The 20,999-nt window shown below is 36.8% G+C and overlaps 2 protein-coding genes across 2 annotated transcripts in view; both read right to left on the reverse strand.

Moving 5' to 3' along the window:
* The window catches only part of LOC136244380 (cell adhesion molecule DSCAM-like), a 30,112-nt gene extending 19,674 nt beyond the window's left edge, over positions 1-10,438 (reverse strand). Inside the window, exons 1-2 of the mRNA XM_066035953.1 lie at positions 10,181-10,438; positions 9,862-10,134 (exon numbers count right to left, since the gene is read on the reverse strand). Coding sequence (XP_065892025.1) covers positions 9,862-10,134; positions 10,181-10,319 — 412 coding nt within the window. The 5' untranslated portion in view covers positions 10,320-10,438. The remainder of the gene's footprint in view (positions 1-9,861; positions 10,135-10,180) is intronic.
* Positions 10,439-10,461: 23 nt separating this feature from the next.
* On the reverse strand, positions 10,462-19,158 carry LOC136247998 (carcinoembryonic antigen-related cell adhesion molecule 5-like). The gene is made up of 10 exons (XM_066039815.1): positions 18,957-19,158; positions 18,645-18,899; positions 18,326-18,598; positions 16,656-16,883; positions 16,305-16,559; positions 15,986-16,258; positions 13,830-14,096; positions 13,518-13,772; positions 13,199-13,471; positions 10,462-10,763 (listed from the first exon to the last, which is right to left on the reverse strand). The coding sequence occupies exons 1-10, from the start codon at positions 19,156-19,158 to the stop codon at positions 10,462-10,464; spliced, it is 2,583 nt and encodes an 860-aa protein (XP_065895887.1).
* Between the last annotated feature and the right edge of the window lie 1,841 nt (positions 19,159-20,999).

Below are 20,999 nucleotides of genomic sequence, written 5' to 3' on the forward strand. Positions count from 1 at the left end.
GGAGGCCACGATAGTGTTACACAATGGTACTTCGAATTATCCACATTGACTGTTTCTATTAATCACTAAACACATAGCTGATCGATGCTATCTTTGCAGACATAATTCACTCATACCTCTTCTCTGAATATCTGCACATATCATACACTTAGGCTCTGCTCTAATTACCCACATATCCTTTGCTCATTTATTTATGTGTAATTTTTGTGAGCTACAGTATGACATACTAAGGTTTATTGCAATAGTGTTATCACAAGCATATCATTACTTGCATGATATAGCATGAGTGTCATTGAATGCCTATTATTGCATGCATGCATGCTGTTGTATGAATGCTGTTGCATAAATTTTGTGTTGACATGCATGAGGAACAGTATGAGTATAATCTGTTAACTTCCAGACATACACACAATACTTGGAATTGCATCATTAGGACATTGATACTTGATTCTGCTTGCAGGGATTCCCAGATGTTTGCTTGTGTTTTGCTACATCCTGTCAGGCAATACAGTCTCATGGTATTTTTTTCAATTGTTTCATAAATGACACATTCACTACAGTTTAAGCTCACATAATAGTCAGGTTCACTATGTCAAAAAATACACTTTCGCTCAAAGTTTATGGAGATTAGCAAACCTATACATTTTTTGAAAGCTTAGAGCATGAGGAATCTGAAAATCAATGTTTACATTTGCACAGATTCCTGCAAGGTCAGCATTTTTTAATTTCAAAGTGACAGCTAATAAAATAAGAAAATTCTAATATATCAAGTTAAATTTAACATAAAAGTTTAATAAATGAACTCAACAAATTCTCTGGTGACATTTTTACACCTCTTTTCATTAGAGGTGAGACATTTAATCATGAACAATTGAAAGTTTTTACAAAGGGAATAGAAGAACGTCTATTAGCTATACTGCAATAATTCAGGAATAATTTATCATGAAAAGAATTAATGAATATTCTGGATTATTTGGAGTATAACTGGTGCAAAGTATAACTAGTGCAAAGTATAATAATGGCTTCTACTAAAACAGTTCAAACCTTAAAAAAGCCAAAAATTTAGATACTCTAATAGAGCAGTCGCTTAAGGTTACGGAATAGTTTAAAATGCGTGGGCGGAACAAATTACAAAACCTGCTTTAAACCAAGCAGGGATAAATAATTTCAACAACTGTGTTGTGTTAGCAATACAACTAATTGTGCTTGTTTGTTTTTACTACAGAACAACGACTGTTCTTGGGTGTGTGGTCTACAATAGAGCGATGTGTTATAAAAACGCGCCGCCAAAAAACAGACTAACAGATTACTGAATCCTTATAATTTCAACACAAGTGGCTAAACAACTAAAATATCTAGGTCCTGTGGAAGCGATTTTTTAAGTTACTGGTAGTATAGACGTTTTATTGAACTTTTAGTCGTTTTTTCGGGTGAAACAAGCTCTTTGAAGGCTTGTATCCGAGTCACTTGGGAGAAACACGCCAAAAACGCTTCCACAGGACCTAACAAATTTAATATACAGTATCACTATGCCCCAGAAAAACCAATAGAGCCTACAGCTTTTGCTGTATTTGGCGGCGGAAAAACATGGTAGTGACAGCTGGAGCTGAGCGATGTACGGGCTGGCTTACTTGTGTTACTACAACAAATTGTAGTGTTCCACCTGCCTCAAACTACACTGTAGCTACATAAAACATTAAATATGAAGGGCTTCATCTTCATTTAAAACTTTTCACGCTGCTAGACTGGTTTTATGGGCTTCTCAAAAAGTATCGATAGGCATTCAAAATTTTGAATGATTGCCCGTGACTATACCGTAACCTTAAAGGCAGTCAACTTTTGAGTCCATTTTTTTGGTAATATGCTTACATATGTTTAGCATAATTAGCACTAGACGAATTTTGAAAGAATTTTCATTTTAAAAGTAAATGGAATTAGCTCTCTCCTAAAAGGGAAGTTTCTTTTTTACATAAACAATGAATTCACCATGATCACCAAGAGCAATTTTATGCACCAGATAGACATGCACCAACAAGTTAAAATTGATACATGATCTTGAAAATTAGTATCCACTGTTACCTAACTGTTATCCAATGTAAATTTCTTTTTCAGTGACAGAATGATTACCATCTTTAAATAATCCAAATATTGTCATTGTCGATGGAGTGATTCTTATCCAGAAGATGAAAAAAATCTAGCCAAGATGTTTTTAATGGCAGGCTTACAAGTAACTGCTCCATGCTAAAATGCTGGTGCTATTGCAACGATTTACCTTGCACAGAAGTGTGTTTGTGTGGTACAGATGCACAAGTGACGGAGATTTATACATACAAGTAGAAGGAAAAATGAAAATTTTTGAAGTTGGATTACGATCAAAAAAGTGAAGAAACAAAGGAATTGCTAAAAAGTAGTGAAAGAAGAGAGGTTGCCTTAACATCTACAGATATACTAGTGGACCTATACTTCATTCAGTCTATAACCACGACTGAATTAGGGATTAAATGTCCACTGCAGAATATAGGCAACCTCTCTTGTTCACTACTGTATAGACTGAAATATAGGGATTAAATCTGGGACTAACATAATTATGACTGGTGAACCCGCGCATATACTGCATCAAAGGAAGAAGAGCACTTGGAAAACCTTACACCTGAACACATGCCCCAAGCCCCCAACTATCAATTTTGTAGCAAGCCATTACGATTCATTTTCAGCTATGCTTTTCACATTACACAGCGTTGCAAACAAAAAACAGCGTGCGAAGTGTCTCCACTATCAATCATATTGCTATGGAAAATACTGGCGATAAGCTAACACAGCCACAGTTGAGCCATATCACATTATGTAGTGTAAATTGACACCTTGCATTGTCAGTGAAGAGAACTGGAACACAAAGGAGGACAAAGGCAAGCCCATGATGTGTGTATTGTATGTACTGTGGTTGGCAAATTCAAGCCCATATGTCAAATTATGCTTGGCTGTCAGTCAGTCAGTCAGCGTAAAATTCTGTTGAATAGAAAAACTTTAATAAAATGCTATAGAAATTTTGTTGGAAGAGTTTGGGGTTAGTCTAAAGACATTTTTGAGCTTGGCTGTGCCTAGCCAATGTTGCAAAGCTGTCATGAAGGGAAATTGAGACTGGTTTTAGGGTGATATTTTGACCTGGAAAAGCTCAATTCTGCATGATCCCTAATATATAATACTATCATACTGTATATAATACATCGAAAATGACAACAGTGACAGTGTTGATCATGATGATTGTTAGGTTCATATCTTTGAATTAACTGTAATAGACATAAGGTTCATATCTTTGAATTAACTGTAATAGATATAAATACATGTACATGTACATAGGTACGTAACCATGATGTCTTTATACATAGCTGTACCCTACATCTCAGTGTAAAATAATTCACTTTGTTTCATGCAATAACTATTTGCCAAATGAATTGCTTTTAAGTTTCTTAGCATTATAGAGGCTATTAATGGTTCTATATGGATGTGAGAACATAGAAATAGTGTTTTTTGCAATTCTCTGTCAATAAGAGGCTGATATATGGAGAAATTTGCACCATATGGACTGCTATTTTCAAACTGCTAATTGACTAACATGTAGGTATCTGTATAAATGTAAGCATTGATCTCCATGCTCTAAGCTTTCTAACAATAATTATGTAGGCCCATAAATTTTGAGCAAAGTTATTTGACATAGTAAACTGTGTCAATGCATGCCACCAACTGGTACGTGCAAAAGTGCTCTTGGATCTAGTCAGGGTGAAGTCATAGTTGCCAATTGCTAATTAACAAAGTTTCTTTTAAGAGAGAATATTTTATGCAAATTACAATTATTCTTTCAAACCTAGTATTAGCTAATCTCCTGAAATTTATGTCTAACATAAGCACACTAGCTAGGAGTTTCATAAAAGTGACTGCTACATTAGCAATATGGACTCAAAGTTGACTGCTTTATTAGAGTATGTGACTGCTCTATTAGAGTAACTCAATTTTTCTGCTGTTTTTAGGCTTGAACTGTTTCAGTGAAAGCCAAACTTATACTTTGCTCCAGTTATACATAGATCTCATTAAATTAATCTGGAATATTCCACAATTCTTTTCGCTTAGAACTATTCTTGAGTTATTGCAGCATAATGGATACTCTTCTATTCCGTTTGTAAAAACTTCTAATTATTCTTGATTAACTATCACCTCTAATAAATAGAGATGTAAAAATGTCACCAGAGAATTTGTTGAGTTTATTGATGAACTTTTATGTCAAATTTAAAATGATATATCGGGAGTTTCTTATGATATATCGGGAATTTCTTACTTTATTGGCTGCCATTTTGAAATTTAAAAATGCTGACCTTGCAGGAATCTGTGCAAATGTAAACATTAATTTTCAGATTTCTCATGCTCTAAGCTTTCCAAAAATGTATAGGTTTGCTAATCTCCATAAACTTTGAACAAAAGTACATAGTGAACCTGACTATAATATTTCCCCAGCTCCTAAACACTGCATGTGTACTGCCAGCCTGCCTCAGTTATTTGGGATTCTTTTCCTTGATCCACACCCGCAATCCATCAGGCAACCCTTGGAGAAACTGTTTCAATTATCAGTTCCTCTAGAGAATTAGACTGATTTTTAGTCCATCTGGTGAAGTGATGCTGCAGACGGTTTCCTCATAGACAATAGGGTTCTTTACCCCTCTTGTAATCCTCAGGTGATATGACTCCTCATTTATGTCATACCTCTGAAGGATAGCCTCCTTCACTCTATCATAATCCAAAGCATCCTCTGTGGGAGTGCTGCATAGGCTGCCATAGCTTTCCCAGTAATGAGTTCTGCTAGCTGAGTAGCCAACACTTCCTTTGGCCATTCCAGCTGAGTGGCAATCCTCTGAAATGTAGCCATGAAGTGTTCATTCGGTGTTAGCTTTTGCAGAGTTGGTTTTGGCATCATGGAGTCGGTAAAGTCCTTTACTTGCTGTGCCTCTTTTTGACATTCTAGCAGTGTAAGAAGCATCTACTGTTACTCCTTAAATATGCTCAGCAACTGTGACCACCTCAGCCTCTAGGGAGGGTGTCTTCCCTGAAGTTCATGTAGTCCTCTTAGTCCTGGGCATAATGAGTCCGCATCACTGGATATCTTGTGTCTCCAAAAGCGAGAAGAGATATCCCACCACTGCCACCAAAAATGTCGCAATTTGAGTAATGAAAGCGCTAAGCTGGCTTAGCTGTCCAAGGTTTTAAGCACTTTTGTAGGGTTAACTCAACTCAAATAGCTGTATCACTCATCCACACTGTAAAATGTACTCTAAAGGTATTTTGGGCTTGGCCATGCTAAACCAATACCGTCAAGCCGTTATGAAGTAAAATTGAGGCTGGTTTTTTAGAGTGACAATATTATTTTTTTGCTATATAGAAAGCCCTATTCTTCATGATCCCTCATATACAGTACTATCATATTGTACATGATGATGAAGGGCTCATTTCTTCTATTTCTGATCACAACTACAGGATTGATGCACTTGCTATGAAGGTATAATAGTTTAACTAATTTCATGGTACAGTGTATGTATGTACCATATGACATAAAATATTAATTGCTCAAGAGGTTAAACAGTACGTCATTGTATACTACATAATAATAACTAACCTCTCACAGTAATTTCAGCATAATTAGAGAAACCCTCATCACTGTCATTACTCACTACACATTGGTAGTCACCAGCATCTTCTGGTGTTAGGTTAACAATAGTGAGAGTTTTAGTGTTAACTCCAGTAGCACCAGATGGAATACTACCATCCTGCCTCTCCCAATAATATAATGTAGCTTCTATTGCTTCACAAGTTAGTGACAAATGATCAGTGGTACTTGATATGGTAACCACTTCACTATGCGGATGAGTAGTGATTTTAGGTTTTGTTTCTATCATGAAAATACATAACTGGATTTCAAATACACATCAACTAACTTAATTCAGAAATATTGGATGTAACACAATATCCATACTCATTCTTAACCACACACTCATAGGTTCCACCATCATCCTTTGTCACACTATCAATAGTGAGAGTATTACTAGTCTCTCCATTAATATCTTCTCCATTGTGTCTCCACTGGTAACTGAAGTTCTCCTTCCCTACACCACTCACTCTGGTAGTGAACTTGACAGGTTGTGTAACCTCTACACTTTGACTGGGTGGATACACAGTCACCTCTGGTAGACCTGTATACCAAAGTGTTCATCATCACATAGTTAACACGTAACACTTAATAGTCATACCAGTAACTGTTAGTTTAGCTGGATTTGATGTGACACTACCTCCATCATTACTAATAGTACAAGTGTAGGTGTTGTCATCAGATGACCTCACATCTGGGATCACCAGGGTATTGGTGTTTATACCAGTCACTTTGCTAGGAATAGATCCTGATCCAATTGTCCACTGGTAATTTACATTATAGCCAGTAGTAGAACATGTCATTTTGGCACATTGTGTGAGTTCAACATTTTTAACTGAAGGTTGTTCTAAAAGCTCTGGTGAGCTCACTATATGAAACACACAAACCCTGTAATAAGCTACATTTAACGTAGTATCAAACTGAATTAATGGAGTACTAAATGAATTACAATAACAAGTGATATCACTAAAAGTATTATAATGAAGACAGAATAGAATAATCGATATACCAAAACAGCTAGGCTTTAAAAAAGTGTATGGCTGTTAAAAAACCTGGGCAAAAAAAGTTGCAAAATCAAAGGCAACAGCCAAGAAATGGCCACAATGAATGCACCAATCATTTTTGATTATATCACAGGTACACGCACACGCACACACACACACACACACACACACACACACACACACACACACGCACACATGCACGCACGCACGCACGCACGCACAGATCATTGGCCATGGCATTGGCTGCCACCATTGAGTTCACTTTTTACCCAGGCTTTTGAAGGCTGCACAGTTTTGTATAGATATCACTTCCTTTTGTTATTGAAAGTCCCAAAGCTAGCCTATGGCCAGCTCTTGGGGCTTCATTTCACTTCCCTCAGTGGGTATCTGCATATGAAGTCAGTCAACTGCCCAGTACATTAGTATGCTTCCCTTTCTCTGTATTGACGTAGCTTATTAGTTTAATTGACTGTCATCATACATTACGGTAGTACTGTATATTAGGGATCATGGAGATTTGGGTTTTCCTAGCCAAAAATTTCATCCAAAGACCAGCTTCACAATACCATCCTGGCACCTTTACAGTATTGGCTAGGTATAACCAAGCCCAAAAGTGCCTTCAGTATGATCCTAAATGCTTCCAATAAATAGTTGCAAAATTTAATAAGCAGTACGATGCATGCATCATGGACTTACCTTTGTCCTCCTTTGTGTCCCATTTCATTTTGCTGACAGCCCAAGATGTCGATTCGCGGTAGCGCAATGCATGGCTTCCCTACAGTACGTTTGTAAATGGGAATCGTATATATTTTCCGTGGTGAATGGACTGATTGCAAAGACGGTTCTAACACTGTTCTTTGTTTGTAACGCTGTGTAACGGGCTGAAGTTGAAAGTGAAGAGTAATGGCCACTCCACTTTCGAGGCAGTAATTGATAGTTGGGGACATGCGAATCGTCGTATTTTCTTCGAGGTGACTGGATTGTTGCAGAGGCACTTCTTCTACTGTTTTTCATCAGTATCGCTGTGTGAAGGGCTGAACATAGCTGAAAGTGAAGCGTAATGGCCACTGCACATTCGAAGCAGTTTTTGATAACTGTGGCACATGTTCAGACAAAAACATTAATTCAGGCGCCATCCTTTCTTTTGATGCTGTATGCGTGGATTCACCAGTCATAATAATGCTACAAAAAAAGTAAGCAAACAAATTTAAGGAAAAATTAGAAATTTTAAGTTTAATTAGGGATCATAGAAAAAAAGTAAGGAAACAGGGGAGGTCGCCTACACCTGCAGATATACTAGTGAACATTGAATCCCTAATTCAGTCTGGGTCTTGGGGTACAGACTGGATTAGGGATTAAATGTTCAATAGTTTATCTGCAGGTGTAGGAAACCTCCCTTGTTTCCTTACTTTTTTTCCTATGATCCCTAATCGAACTAACACAAACTTAAAATTTCTAATTTTTCCTTAAACTTGTTATCATGCAATTACGCCACTATAAATGCTGCAAAAATTCAAGCCATATTGTGGGGGGCACTGCACAACACATTACCGTGTGTCATGATCAGAAGATTAAGAAGAAAAATATGACAAAAATAATATGGACTTTGAAAGCGTATATCTCGGTGATGGATGGCTGCAGCCTGTAGAAAGTTCACTTACAAAATAATAAGTCATGCTGTAGAGAGTTTGGCTGCAAGCAAGTCACCCTGTATAGAGTTCAGCTACAAACAAGTCGTTCTGTAGAGAGTTCAGCTACAAACTAATCACCCTGCAGAGAATTATACCATTCAGCGATAGTGAGCAGGAACAGCAAAAAACTGATTTGTATAGCAAACTAAACTATATGTGCTTGTTTAACAAATCATAAGTAAATAATGCAGCCATATAAGGATTAAGAAGTTCTCTTATTCTGTACACAATAAAATGGGTAAAGTATCTTTAGCCTACATAATTATGTATATTTGCTATGCTTGCGTACAAACAAGGAGGCTATAGATAACAATGATAAAGTTATATTGTATTTCTATGAAAACAACACACCATAGGCGGTGGAAATGGGTGGGGCTAGGGGGCTTAGCCCCCTTCAGAATGATATCATGCCAAAATTATCCTTCTTGGAGTGGGGCTGAAAACCGCGATAAAGATCGAGATACTCTAATAGAGCAGTCACTCTAATAAAGCAGTCACAGTATTAGAGCAGTGTGTAGTGAGCTATGTAAGGATTTTATGTAGTTTATCAGTATAAATGCGTAGCTGGTGAGGTGGGCAGCTATTCTCAGCTGGTTTTGACCTTTTTTTTTATTATTTTATTTTATTTTATTTATTTATTTTTTTATTTTATTTTTTTTGTATTTTTATTTATTTATTTAAACATTTTTTTAAATTTTATTTAAAAATTTTTTTTTTTTTGGTATCACCTTACCAAACCAGAGACAATTTAGATCATTTCCATAAGTCTGGGTCAGCCCTGCCCCCCCTCATATCAACTACTTCCTCCACCCCTGAAACACACATTTGTTGATTGCTGGTACAGACATAAAATAAATCGAGCATTAATCGAATGGCTGCAGGTTTGAGGCTGCCAGGGGGATTTTTCTCCTTTCTCCGTCTTCTCAAACACACTTTCTGTAACAACTTTAAACAGGCTGTAGGACCAGGTGTCCTATAGACCTTCAGGGCTTGTGCTGTATAGCCTCAATAAATAAAAATAAAATTTTAAAACATCGATTTACATGTGGGTGATATAATTACAGTGATAATACTGAACAGTTTTGGCATTCCTTTGTAAAGGAGATAAAATTAATGTGATTGTGACCTTTTGAGAGAAAATCCAACTAACTAGCATAATCCTGTTATTCAATTATATTGATTTATGATACAAAACGCATGTTACAAAGAAGCACATCGTGAAACAACATTAATTACATAACACATCAATGGCATGACTCTAAACCAAATTTACTATGTATTAGTATTCCAATAAAATGTAAGGGATCATTTCCCTTTTTTGATCACATAAGGTAAGTACATGTACAAGATTGATGTATTAGTTTTTGAAACACATGAAAGTATAATAATGTGAAGAGTTTCATGGCAGGGTGTATGTATCATATGACATATTTATTGGTCAATAGGTTAAACAGTATGTCATTGTATAATAACTAACCTATTACAGTAATTTCAGCATAATAAGAGAAACCCACATCACTGTCATTACTCACTACACATCGGTAGTTACCAGCATCTTCTGGTGTTAAGTTAACAATAGTGAGAGTTTTAGTGTTAACTCCAGTAGCACCAGATGGAATATTACCATCCTTCCTCTCCCAATAATATGATGTAGCTTCTATTGCTTCACAAGTTAGTGACAAATGATCAGTGGCACTTGATATGGTAACCACTTCACTACGCGGATGAGTAGTGATTTTAGGTTTTGTTTCTATCATGAAAATTCATAATTGGATTTAAAACATACATCAACTTACTTAATTCAGAAATATTAGATGTAACACAATCTCCATGCATACTCATTCTTAACTGCACACTCATACGTTCCACCATCATCCTTTGCCACACTATCAATGGTGAGAGTATTACTAGTCTCTCCATTAATATCTTCTCCATTGTGTCTCCACTGGTAACTGAAGTTCTCCTTCCCTACACCACTCACTCTGGTAGTGAACTTGACAGGTTGTGTAACCTCTACACTTTGACTGGGTGGATACACAGTTACCTCTGGTAGACCTGTATACCAAAGTGTTCATCATCACATAGTTAACATGTAACACTTAATAGTCATACCAGTAACTGTTAGTTTAGCTGGATTTGATGTGACACTACCTCCATCATTACTAATAGTACAAGTGTAGGTGTTATCATCAGATGACCTCACATCTGGGATCACCAGGGTATTGGTGTTTATACCAGTCACTTTACTAGGAAATGATCCTGATCCAATTGTCCATTCGTACTTCACATCATAGCCAGTAGTAGAACATGTCATTTTGACAGATTGTGTGAGTTCAATATTCTGTGTTGAAGGTTGTTCTAAAAACTCTGGTGGGCTCACTATATGAAACATGCAAACACTGTAATAAGCTACACTTTACACAGTAGCAAACTAAACTAGTAAACTAAACTAATGGAGTTCTATGCATGCATACACTATGCTGGAATACCTTTGAAAAGAATGGGTGATAAATATCTGCATAAAAACAGCCAAGCTGTGAAAAAGGTACGACCTTAAAAATCCTGTGTGTAAAAGTTGTGAAATCAAAGGTGGCAGCCAATAATGACTGCAATGATAAGAAAATTAATAATGCAGCATTACCTGCAATAACATCATTGCAGCCATTTGTTGGCTGCCACCTATGACTTCACAAGTTTTTTCACTCTGCCTCACCTTTCTTCACAGCTTGGCTGTTTTTGTGCAAATAACACTTATTGTTGTAATTGCAAGTTCCAAAGCCAGGAAAAGGCTGGCCTTGATACTTCCTTTTAACTTTGTTTTCTTTTACAAGAGGAATTGTTGAAGACTGCGTAACTTACGAAGAAATGAAATTAGATGAATTTTGAAGGCTCATATATCCTAAAGATAGTTGGGAAGATTCGACTCAAATTAAGATTGAGAGATTCCGTACTCTGAGGAAGCTTCCACAGCAGAAATGGTTAATTCTACTGTTCATGCACTATAGAGATACAGATTCATGAAAACAGCATTTTCTGGTTCTGTAAAACAAGTATGTCTCTGCTTGTAGTTGGCCACACAACACACTTGATATAGGCTATTTCCATAATATTTGTAGTACTCTAATAGAACACACATTTTTTCTGAGCACTTCAATACAATGCATATACAATGTTCTATAGTTTCCACTGCTTGATCTACAAGTTATTATTCTGGTGTACTAAACCAGAACTTTCATTTATAAGGTAGAAATTAAGTGAGATGAGCAACTGACAGCAGTGGCAGAGTGATAAAGGGCTTGGGTATATAGGTGTGTAGGTACCTGGTTTGAAACCTGTAGATTTTTCTGGCATTTTGCGTCTTAACTACGCAGTGACTGTTCTATTAGAGTATATTGATTGCGCTTTTTCACATGTCTGGTTTTGCTTTATATCTCCTTAGCTAATACTCTCAGTACTTTCAAACCACAAACGGTTTGCACTATGATAGTAACTCCACGCACAGACCAATTTTCAAGTTATTCTGTCTAGCAGATTACCCTGTAGGCATGACAACAAATCACTTTTTGTAATTTTCAAACTTGTGTATAATTCTGTTATTCTTAGTTCAATCCACATGAAAATTGGGCTGTAAATGTGCTGCAATATGTACATACTGTCCACCAAATGTGAAGTCAATCAACTGAAGCATGTAAGAGTTATTGGAAAAGAAATTTACATAGGACGATTAAGAAGAAAACAAGAAGAAACTATATTTGAAGGTGCATACCTCAAGTCAAATATGGAACAGGAGGTGCCCTACCATGAGGAAGTTTTTGCAGCAAAACTGGTTAATTTCCATTCAGGCACTATTGAGCTATGAATGCATCAAAACAGCATTTTCTTGGTTCCTGTAAAATACACACTTGTCTGTCTTACATCTGCACAGCTGTACTTGGCTGTACGACACACGACTGTCCTGATAAAAGTAAAGCTGTGAATTGGCAGAGTCGGGGTCGCTACTTTAAAAATGTAACTTTTTACATATTACTAGTTACTTCTATACAATGGAATGTGTTACAGTAACATACTACTTCCAGAAAAAAGTAACAAGTTACACACAGTACTACACGTTACTTTTATGGTACATTTGTTCGTTACAAGCTATAAATTAAGCCCAACCTTCTAAATACAAGCTCCCAGCCTACACTGCAAGTGATACGAGTAAGACATGTGTTTCTCTGGTGTAGTTCAACTTCATAAGCACACTTTGCTGTAGTATATTGGTCTTAAGGGCACTCCCCATACACTATCACTCTTTGTTCTTGCCTGTACAGCTGTATTCAGTGCTGTCAGGACCCAAAATGCAGCCAATCACGTGCAGGATACAACACGCATTAAAAAGAAGCAGTGTGTTACAATTTCTGGATGTAATATCTGTTATATATTACTCGTCACTTTGTCATGTAATGCGTTATATTACTTCATTACGACATAAGAAATATTATTACATAACGCGTTACAAATGTCCACAACTATGTGAATCGGTTATGTAACAATAGGTTTAATCAATCGATTACTGGTGAGAGTCAGTAATAATTGGGCTACGCATTAACAATCAAATTAACCAGTTGGTTTATCCCTATTCTTCACGATCCCTAATATATAGCACTATTGTACATGATGATGAAGGACTCATTTTTTCTGTTCCTTATCACAACCACAGGATTGATGAAATACATGGAGGCATAATGGTTTAATTTTAATGGTACAGTGTATGAACCATACATTGCTCAAGAGGTTAAACAGCACATCATTGCATAATTATAATGACTAACCTCTCACAATAATTTCAGCATAGCTAGAGAAACCCACATCACTGTCATTACTCACTATACATCGGTAGTTACCAGCATCTTCTGGTGTTAGGTTAACAATAGTGAGAGTTTTAGTGTTAACTCCAGTAGCACCAGATGGAATACTACCATCCTGCCTCTCCCAATAATATGATGTAGCTTCTATTGCTTCACAAGTTAGTGACAAATGATCTGTGGCACTTGATATGGTAACCACTTCACTACTTGGATGAGTAGTGATTTTAGGTTTTGTTTCTATCATGAAAATTCATAATTGGATTTAAAACATACATCAACTTACTTAATTTAGAAATATTGGATGTAACACAACCTCCATACTCATTCTCAACCACACACTCATAGGTTCCACCATCATCCTTTGTCACACTATCAATAGTGAGAGTATTACTAGTCTCTCCATTAATATCTTCTCCATTGTGTCTCCACTGGTAACTGAAGTTCTCCTTCCCTACACCACTCACTGTGGTAGTCAACTTGACAGGTTGTGTAACCTCTACACTTTGACTGGATGGATACACAGTCACCTCCGGTAGACCTGTACACCAAAATTTTCATCATCACATAGTTAACATGTAACGCTTAATAGTCATACCAGTAACTGTTAGTTTAACTGGATTTGATGTGACGCTGCCTCCATCATTACTAATAGTACAAGTGTAGGTGTTATCATCAGATGACCTCACATCTGGGATCACCAGGGTATTGGTGTTTATACCAGTCACTTTACTAGGAAATGATCCTGATAAAATTGTCCACTGGTAATTTACATTATAGCCAGTAGTAGAACATGTCATTTTGGCACATTGTGTGAAGTCAACAGTTTTAACTGAAGGTTGCTCTAAAAACTCTGGTGAGCTCACTATATGAAACACACAAGCACTGTAATATTCTGTAGTAGCAAACTGGAGTTCGATGCATACGAACATATAATTTCTGAAATAATTAATATGAAAGGTGAATTGGTTATGGTCATTTTGATTAATAATCGGGCTATGCATTTAATGATCAATTAATATTACTTCTTGCTTTTACCCGCCTCTAGGACTGTACCTGGACACAGAGTAGATTCTGGAGGAAGCAAGCACCCAGGCGAATGATTGGGTGTGGGTTTGGTAGGTGTAAAAGATTTTCCAGCTGCAATTTGAATCAGGGGAGGGGTAAACTGCCTACTCACCAGGAAATGCTTTGGTGCAAGACGAGCTATTTTGGGAATCTATGTTTCATTTATGCCACAAATAGACCAATATGTGACTGGATTTCATATAACAAGGCTTCCACACACACAAAATCAAACTTACGATTTTACCAGAAATGGATTGCTGGTCTAATACACTATCATATTTCACACTGTACTTCCTTCAGCACTGGCAAGTCTGGTTTCTGTAGCAGCTTTCTTCCGACCCTGTCAAAGCCACGAGTGTGAGATTGGCACCATTAAATGGCCATGGCTTTGTGATAATGGTGTGTAGTGAGCTGGGACTTCACAGAGAGCTCGCCAATAGTGTTCTCAGTCAATTTGGAGTAATTTGAGGGCCATGGAGGGCCATGGAGAGCCCAAACTTGGCCTCTGGATTCCAATCGTCTTCTTACTCCATTTTATACCCGTATATTAAGACCACCGTCCACCCCCACCCTCCCACCCTATTACTACCCCCACCCTCCCACCCTATTACTACCATCTGTGATATTATTACCCGCTCGAAAAAAGCTGCTCAAAACAGGGAAAATTTTGGGTATCAGAAATGTATACACCCACTCAGTGATAGCTAGTGAACAGATGAACAATTGGTGCAAATTTAGTTTGCACAGCTGTAGGCACTGGGAAGTTATTACACAATGATTCCTTAAAATCGCCATATCTCCTAACAAAGCTTTGTGCGTCGAAGCCTTGTTTTGTCAAATTCAGTCACATATAGAGGGCCACAGAAAGACAGTTCACCTGTAGTGAGCTGTCGTTCCACCCAAGCATTGTGTTCTGCTACGTATAGCTATTTACCAGGCATATAACACCTTGGTGATCTCTTGAAAAGAAGACACAAGAAGTACAGGGGTGGGGTGGTGTATAGTATTGATTCTAAAATTAAATATGATATGCAGTTGTACAGTATACACGATGTAGCTATTAACCGGATCACAAGATGTAGCATGGGATGATGTAGCCTATTTAGTCACATTATGAACCCACTGGAAAGTTAAATGTACTTAATTTATGACACAGTTCCAAGATTAACCTTGCAATAAGGGGCACTAAAATCATGTCCTTAAGTAGAGCAGAAAGTTAAAGGTATTTAACTTTTGACATAATTCAAGATTAGATTCACACTAATGGCACTGAAGACATGTCTTTAATGGTACAAAACATAGGATACTTTTTCTGCTACCACAAACAACCAATAATTAAACATTCACTACTGCATTGTGGATGGCTAAATGTTTGCATATATAGCATACACCTAAATCACTAAAATATTGAAATGCATGTGAATTATTAGCTCAATGTATTGTTATGTGGAACTCAGTCTACATTGGTGACTGTGTAGCCATTTTGTTTGTTGACTTTTTCTTTTCAAGCACATATCTATTAGCATTGAGTAATAGTAAAAGTTTTTATAATTACAGCTGTACTTGGCATATATCATCACAGTGAGTACTATCTCAATACCAAGTAGACATGGCATGGCGTGTGTGCCACTAACAAATTCATTGTTTAAACAGTACGTCATTGTATAATAAATAATAGTGACTAACCTATTACAGTAATTTCAGCATAATTAGAGAAACCCTCATCACTGTCATTACTCACTACACATCGGTAGTTACCAGCATCTTCTGGTGTTAGGTTAACAATAGTGAGAGTTTTAGTGTTAACTCCAGTAGCACCAGATGGAATACTACCATCCTGCCTCTCCCAATAATATGAAGTAGCTTTTATTGCTTCACAAGTTAGTGACAAATGATCAGTGGCACTTGATATGGTAACCACTTCACTACGCGGATGAGTAGTGATTTTAGGTTTTGCTTCTAGCATGAAAATTCGTAATCGGAATTCAAACATACATCAACTTACTCAATTCAGAAATATTAGATGTAACACAATCTCCATACTCATTCTTAACCACACACTCATAGGTTCCACCATCATCCTTTGTCACATTATCAATAGTGAGAGTATTACTAGTCTCTCCATTAATATCTTCTCCATTGTGTCTCCACTGGTAAATGAAGTTCTCCTTCCCTACACCACTCACTGTGGTAGTCAACTTGACAGGTTGTGTAACCTCTACACTTTGACTGGATGGATACACAGTCACCTCCGGTAGACCTGTATACCGAAGTGTTCATCATCACATAGTTAACATGTGACACGTAATAGTCATATCAGTAACTGTTAGTTTAGCTGGATTTGATGTGACACTACCTCCATCATTACTAATAGTACAAGTGTAGGTGTTATCATCAGATGACCTCACATCTGGGATCACCAGGGTATTGGTGTTTATACCAGTCACTTTACTAGGAAATAATCCTGATCCAATTGTCCACTGGTAATTAACATTATAGCCAGTAGTAGAACATGTCATTTTGGCACATTGGGTGAGTTCAACATTCTGTGTTGAAGATTGTTCAAAAAACTCTGGTGAGCTCACTATATGAAACACACAAACACTGTAATAAGCTACACTTTACACAGTAGCAAACTAAACTAATGGCGTTCTATGCATGTATACATTATGCTGGAATACTTTCAGAAAGAATAGGTGATAATTAATATCTGAACAAAACAGCCAAGCTGTGAAAAAAGGTACAACCTTAAAAAGCCTGTGTGTAAAAGTAGTGAAATCAAAGGTGGCGGCCAACAAATTACTGCAATGATAATAAATAAATAATGCAGCATTAACTGTTAACATCATTGCAGCCATTTGTTGGCTGCCACCTATGATTTCACAACTTTTTTCATTCAGGATATTAAGACCTCACCTTTCTTCACAGCTTATCTGTTTTGTACAGATATCACTTATTTTTGTAATTGCAAGTTCCAAAGCCAGCCAATGGCTGGCCTTGATCCTTCCTTTTAAATTTGTTTTCTTTTACAAGAGGAATTGTCGAAGACTGCATAGCTTACTAAGAAATGTCTTTTGAGAAGGTGCATATATTCCAAAGATAGCTGAGCAGATTCGACTCAAATTAAGATTGAGAGATTCCCTACTCTGAGGAAGCTTCCACAGCAGAAATGGTTAATTATACTGTTCACGCACTACAGAGCTACAGATACATGAATACAGCGTTTTCTGGTTCTGTAAAACTGATATGTCTCTGCCTGTAGTTGGCCACACAACACACTTGATATAGGCTATTTTCATAGTATTTGTAGTACTCTAATAGAGCACACATTTCTTCTGAGCACTTCAATACAATGCATATACAATGTTCTATAGTTTCCACTGCTTGATCTACAAGTTATCATTCTGGTGTCCTAAACCAGAACTTTCATTTATAAGGTAGAAATTAAGTGAGATGATTAACTGACAGCAGTGGCAGAGTGATAAAGGGCTTGGGTATATAGGTGTGTAGGTACCTGGTTTGAAACCCAGAGATTTTTTCTGGGATTTTTACGTCTTTACTACACAGTGACTGTTCTATTAGAGTATCTCGATTGCGCTTTTTTATATGTCTGGTTTTGCTTTATATCTCCTTATGTAATACTCTCAGTACTTTCAAACCACAAAAGGTTTGCACTATGATAGTAACTTCATGTACAGACCAATTTTCAAGTTATTCTGTCTAGCAGATTACCCTGTAGGCATGTCAATCAATTACTGGTGAGAGTCAGTAATAATTGGGCTACGCATTAACAATCAAATTAACCAGTTGGATTATCCCTATTCTTCATGGTCTCTAATATATAGCTCTATTGTACATGATGATGAAGGACTCATTTCTTCTGTTTTTTATCAAAATCACAGGATTGATGTACTAGTTATGAAATGCATGGAAGGAATAATAGTTTAACTTTACTGGTACAGTGTATGAACCATACATTGCTCAAGAGGTTAAACAGCATGTCATTGTATAATAATAATGACTAACCTCTCACAATAATTTCAGCATAATTAGAGAAACCCACATCACTGTCATTACTCACTACACATCGGTAGTTACCAGCATCTTCTGGTGATAGGTTAACAATAGTGAGAGTTTTAGTGTTAACTCCAGTAGCACCAGATGGAATACTACCATCCTGCCTCTCCCAATAATATGAAGTAGCTTCTATTGCTTCACAAGTTAGTGACAAATGATCAGTGGCACTTGATATGGTAACCACTTCACTACTTGGATGAGTAGTGATTTTAGGTTTCGTTTCTATCATGAAAATTCATAATTGGATTTAAAACATACATCAACTTACTTAATTCAGAAATATTAGATGTGACACAATCTCCATACTCATTCTTAACCACACACTCATAGGTTCCACCATCATCCTTTGTCACACTATCAATAGTGAGAGTATTACTAGTCTCTCCATTAATATCTTCTCCATTGTGTCTCCACTGGTAACTGAAGTTCTCCTTCCCTACACCACTCACTGTGGTGGTGAACTTGACAGGTTGTGTAACCTCTACACTTTGACTGGATGGATACACAGTCATTTCTGGTAGACCTGTATACCAAAGTGTTCATCATCACATAGTTAACATGTAACACTTAATAGTCATACCAGTAACTGTTAGTTTAGCTGGATTTGATGTGACATTACCTCCATCATTACTAATAGAACAAGTGTAGGTGTTATCATCAGATGACTTCACATCTGGGATCACCAGGGTATTGGTGTTTATACCAGTCACGTTACTAGGAAATGATCCTGATCCAATTGTCCACTGGTAATTAACATTATAGCCAGTAGTAGAACATGTCATTTTGGCACATTGGGTGAGTTCAACATTCTGAGCTGAAGGTTGTTCAAAAAACTCTGGTGAGCTCACTATATGAAACACACAAACACTGTAATAAGCTACACTTTACACAGTAGCAAACTAAATTAATGGCGTTCTATGTATGCGTACATTATGCTGGAATACTTTCAGAAAGAATAGGTGATAATTAATATCTGAACAAAAAACAGCCAAGCTGTGAAAAATGGTACAACCTTAAAAGGCCTGTGTGTAAAAGTAGTGAAATCAAAGGTGGCGGCCAACAAATGACTGCAATGATAATAAATAAATAATGCAGCACTAGCTACAACAATGTCATTGCAGCCATTTGTTGGCTTCCACCTATAATTTCACAACTTTTTTCACTCAGGATATTAAGACCTCACCTTTCTTCACAGCTTGGCTGTTTTGTGCAGATATCATTTATTGTTGTAATTGCAAGTTCCAAATTGATACTTCCTTTTACCTTTGTTTTCTTTTACAAGAGGAATCGTTGAAGACTGCGTAGCTTACGAAGAAATGAAATTACATGTAGATGAATTTTGTAGGCGCATATATCCCAAAGATAGCTGAGCAGATTCGGCTCAAATTAGGAATGGGAGATGCCCTACCCTGAGGAAGCTTCCACAGCAGAAATGTTTAACTTTACTGTGCACACACTATAGAGCTACAGATACATGAAAACAGCATTTTCTGGTTCTGTAAAACAAGTATGTCTCCGCCTGTAGTTGGCCACACAACACACTTGATATAGGCTATTTCCATAATATTTGTAGTACTCTAATAGAACACACTTTTTTTCTGAGCACTTCAATACAATGCATATACAATGTTCTATAGTTTCCACTGCTTGATCTACTGTACAAGTTATTATTCTGGTGTACTAAACCAGAACTGTCATTTATAAGGTAGAAATTAAGTGAGATGAGCAACTGACAGCAGTGGCAGAGTGATAAAGGGCTTGGGTATATAGGTGTGGGGGTTCGTTGTTTGAAATCTGGAGTTTTTTTTAGCATCTTTGCATCTTTACTACTCAGTGACTGTTCTATTAGAGTATCTTGATTGCGCTTTTTTACATGTCTGGTTTTGCTTTATATCTCCTTAGCTAATACTCTCAGTACTTTCAAAACACAAAAGGTTTGCACTATGATAGTAACTACATGCACAGACCAATTTTCAAGTTATTCTGTCAAGCAGATTACCTTGTAGGCATGAAAACAAATCTCTTTTTGCAATTTTCAAACTTGCGCATAATTCCATTATTCTTAGTTCAATCCATATGAAAATTGGGCTGTAAATGTGCTGCATTATGGCACAAAACTGGTTCCATGTATTAGACATCTTACTTACCAGCAGAGATTAGAAGCACTTGGTTTATCATCATTAAAGTATAGGCGTTTGTGAGGAGACATGATTACAGTTTATAACATCTTTCATCACAATTATGATCTGGATGTAAATGAATTTTTCTCTTCTCCAACTTATAATACCAGCAGAGGCCACCCCTTCAAGATATTTAACATATATCTCATAATGTATGAGCTCACTCGTTCAGTCAATGGATTGTAAACTCCCGGAATGAGATCACTACTGAACTGGTCACTGCACCCACCTTAAGTGTTTTCAAGAGACAATTTGATAGTTTTCATAGTAATATTTTTATACTACATAGTTGTATCATAGGATCAGGAATTATACAGGCTTCGGCCTTTTTTTATTTCCTGTAAACAATAATAATAATAATAATAATTATGCAAGTACTGTCTTCCAAATGTGAAGTCAATCAACTAAAGCACGCAAGAGTTATTGCAAATTTTCTAAACTGT

This window comes from Dysidea avara, chromosome 2 (assembly GCF_963678975.1).
Source record: "Dysidea avara chromosome 2, odDysAvar1.4, whole genome shotgun sequence".
Lineage (NCBI taxonomy): Eukaryota > Metazoa > Porifera > Demospongiae > Dictyoceratida > Dysideidae > Dysidea > Dysidea avara.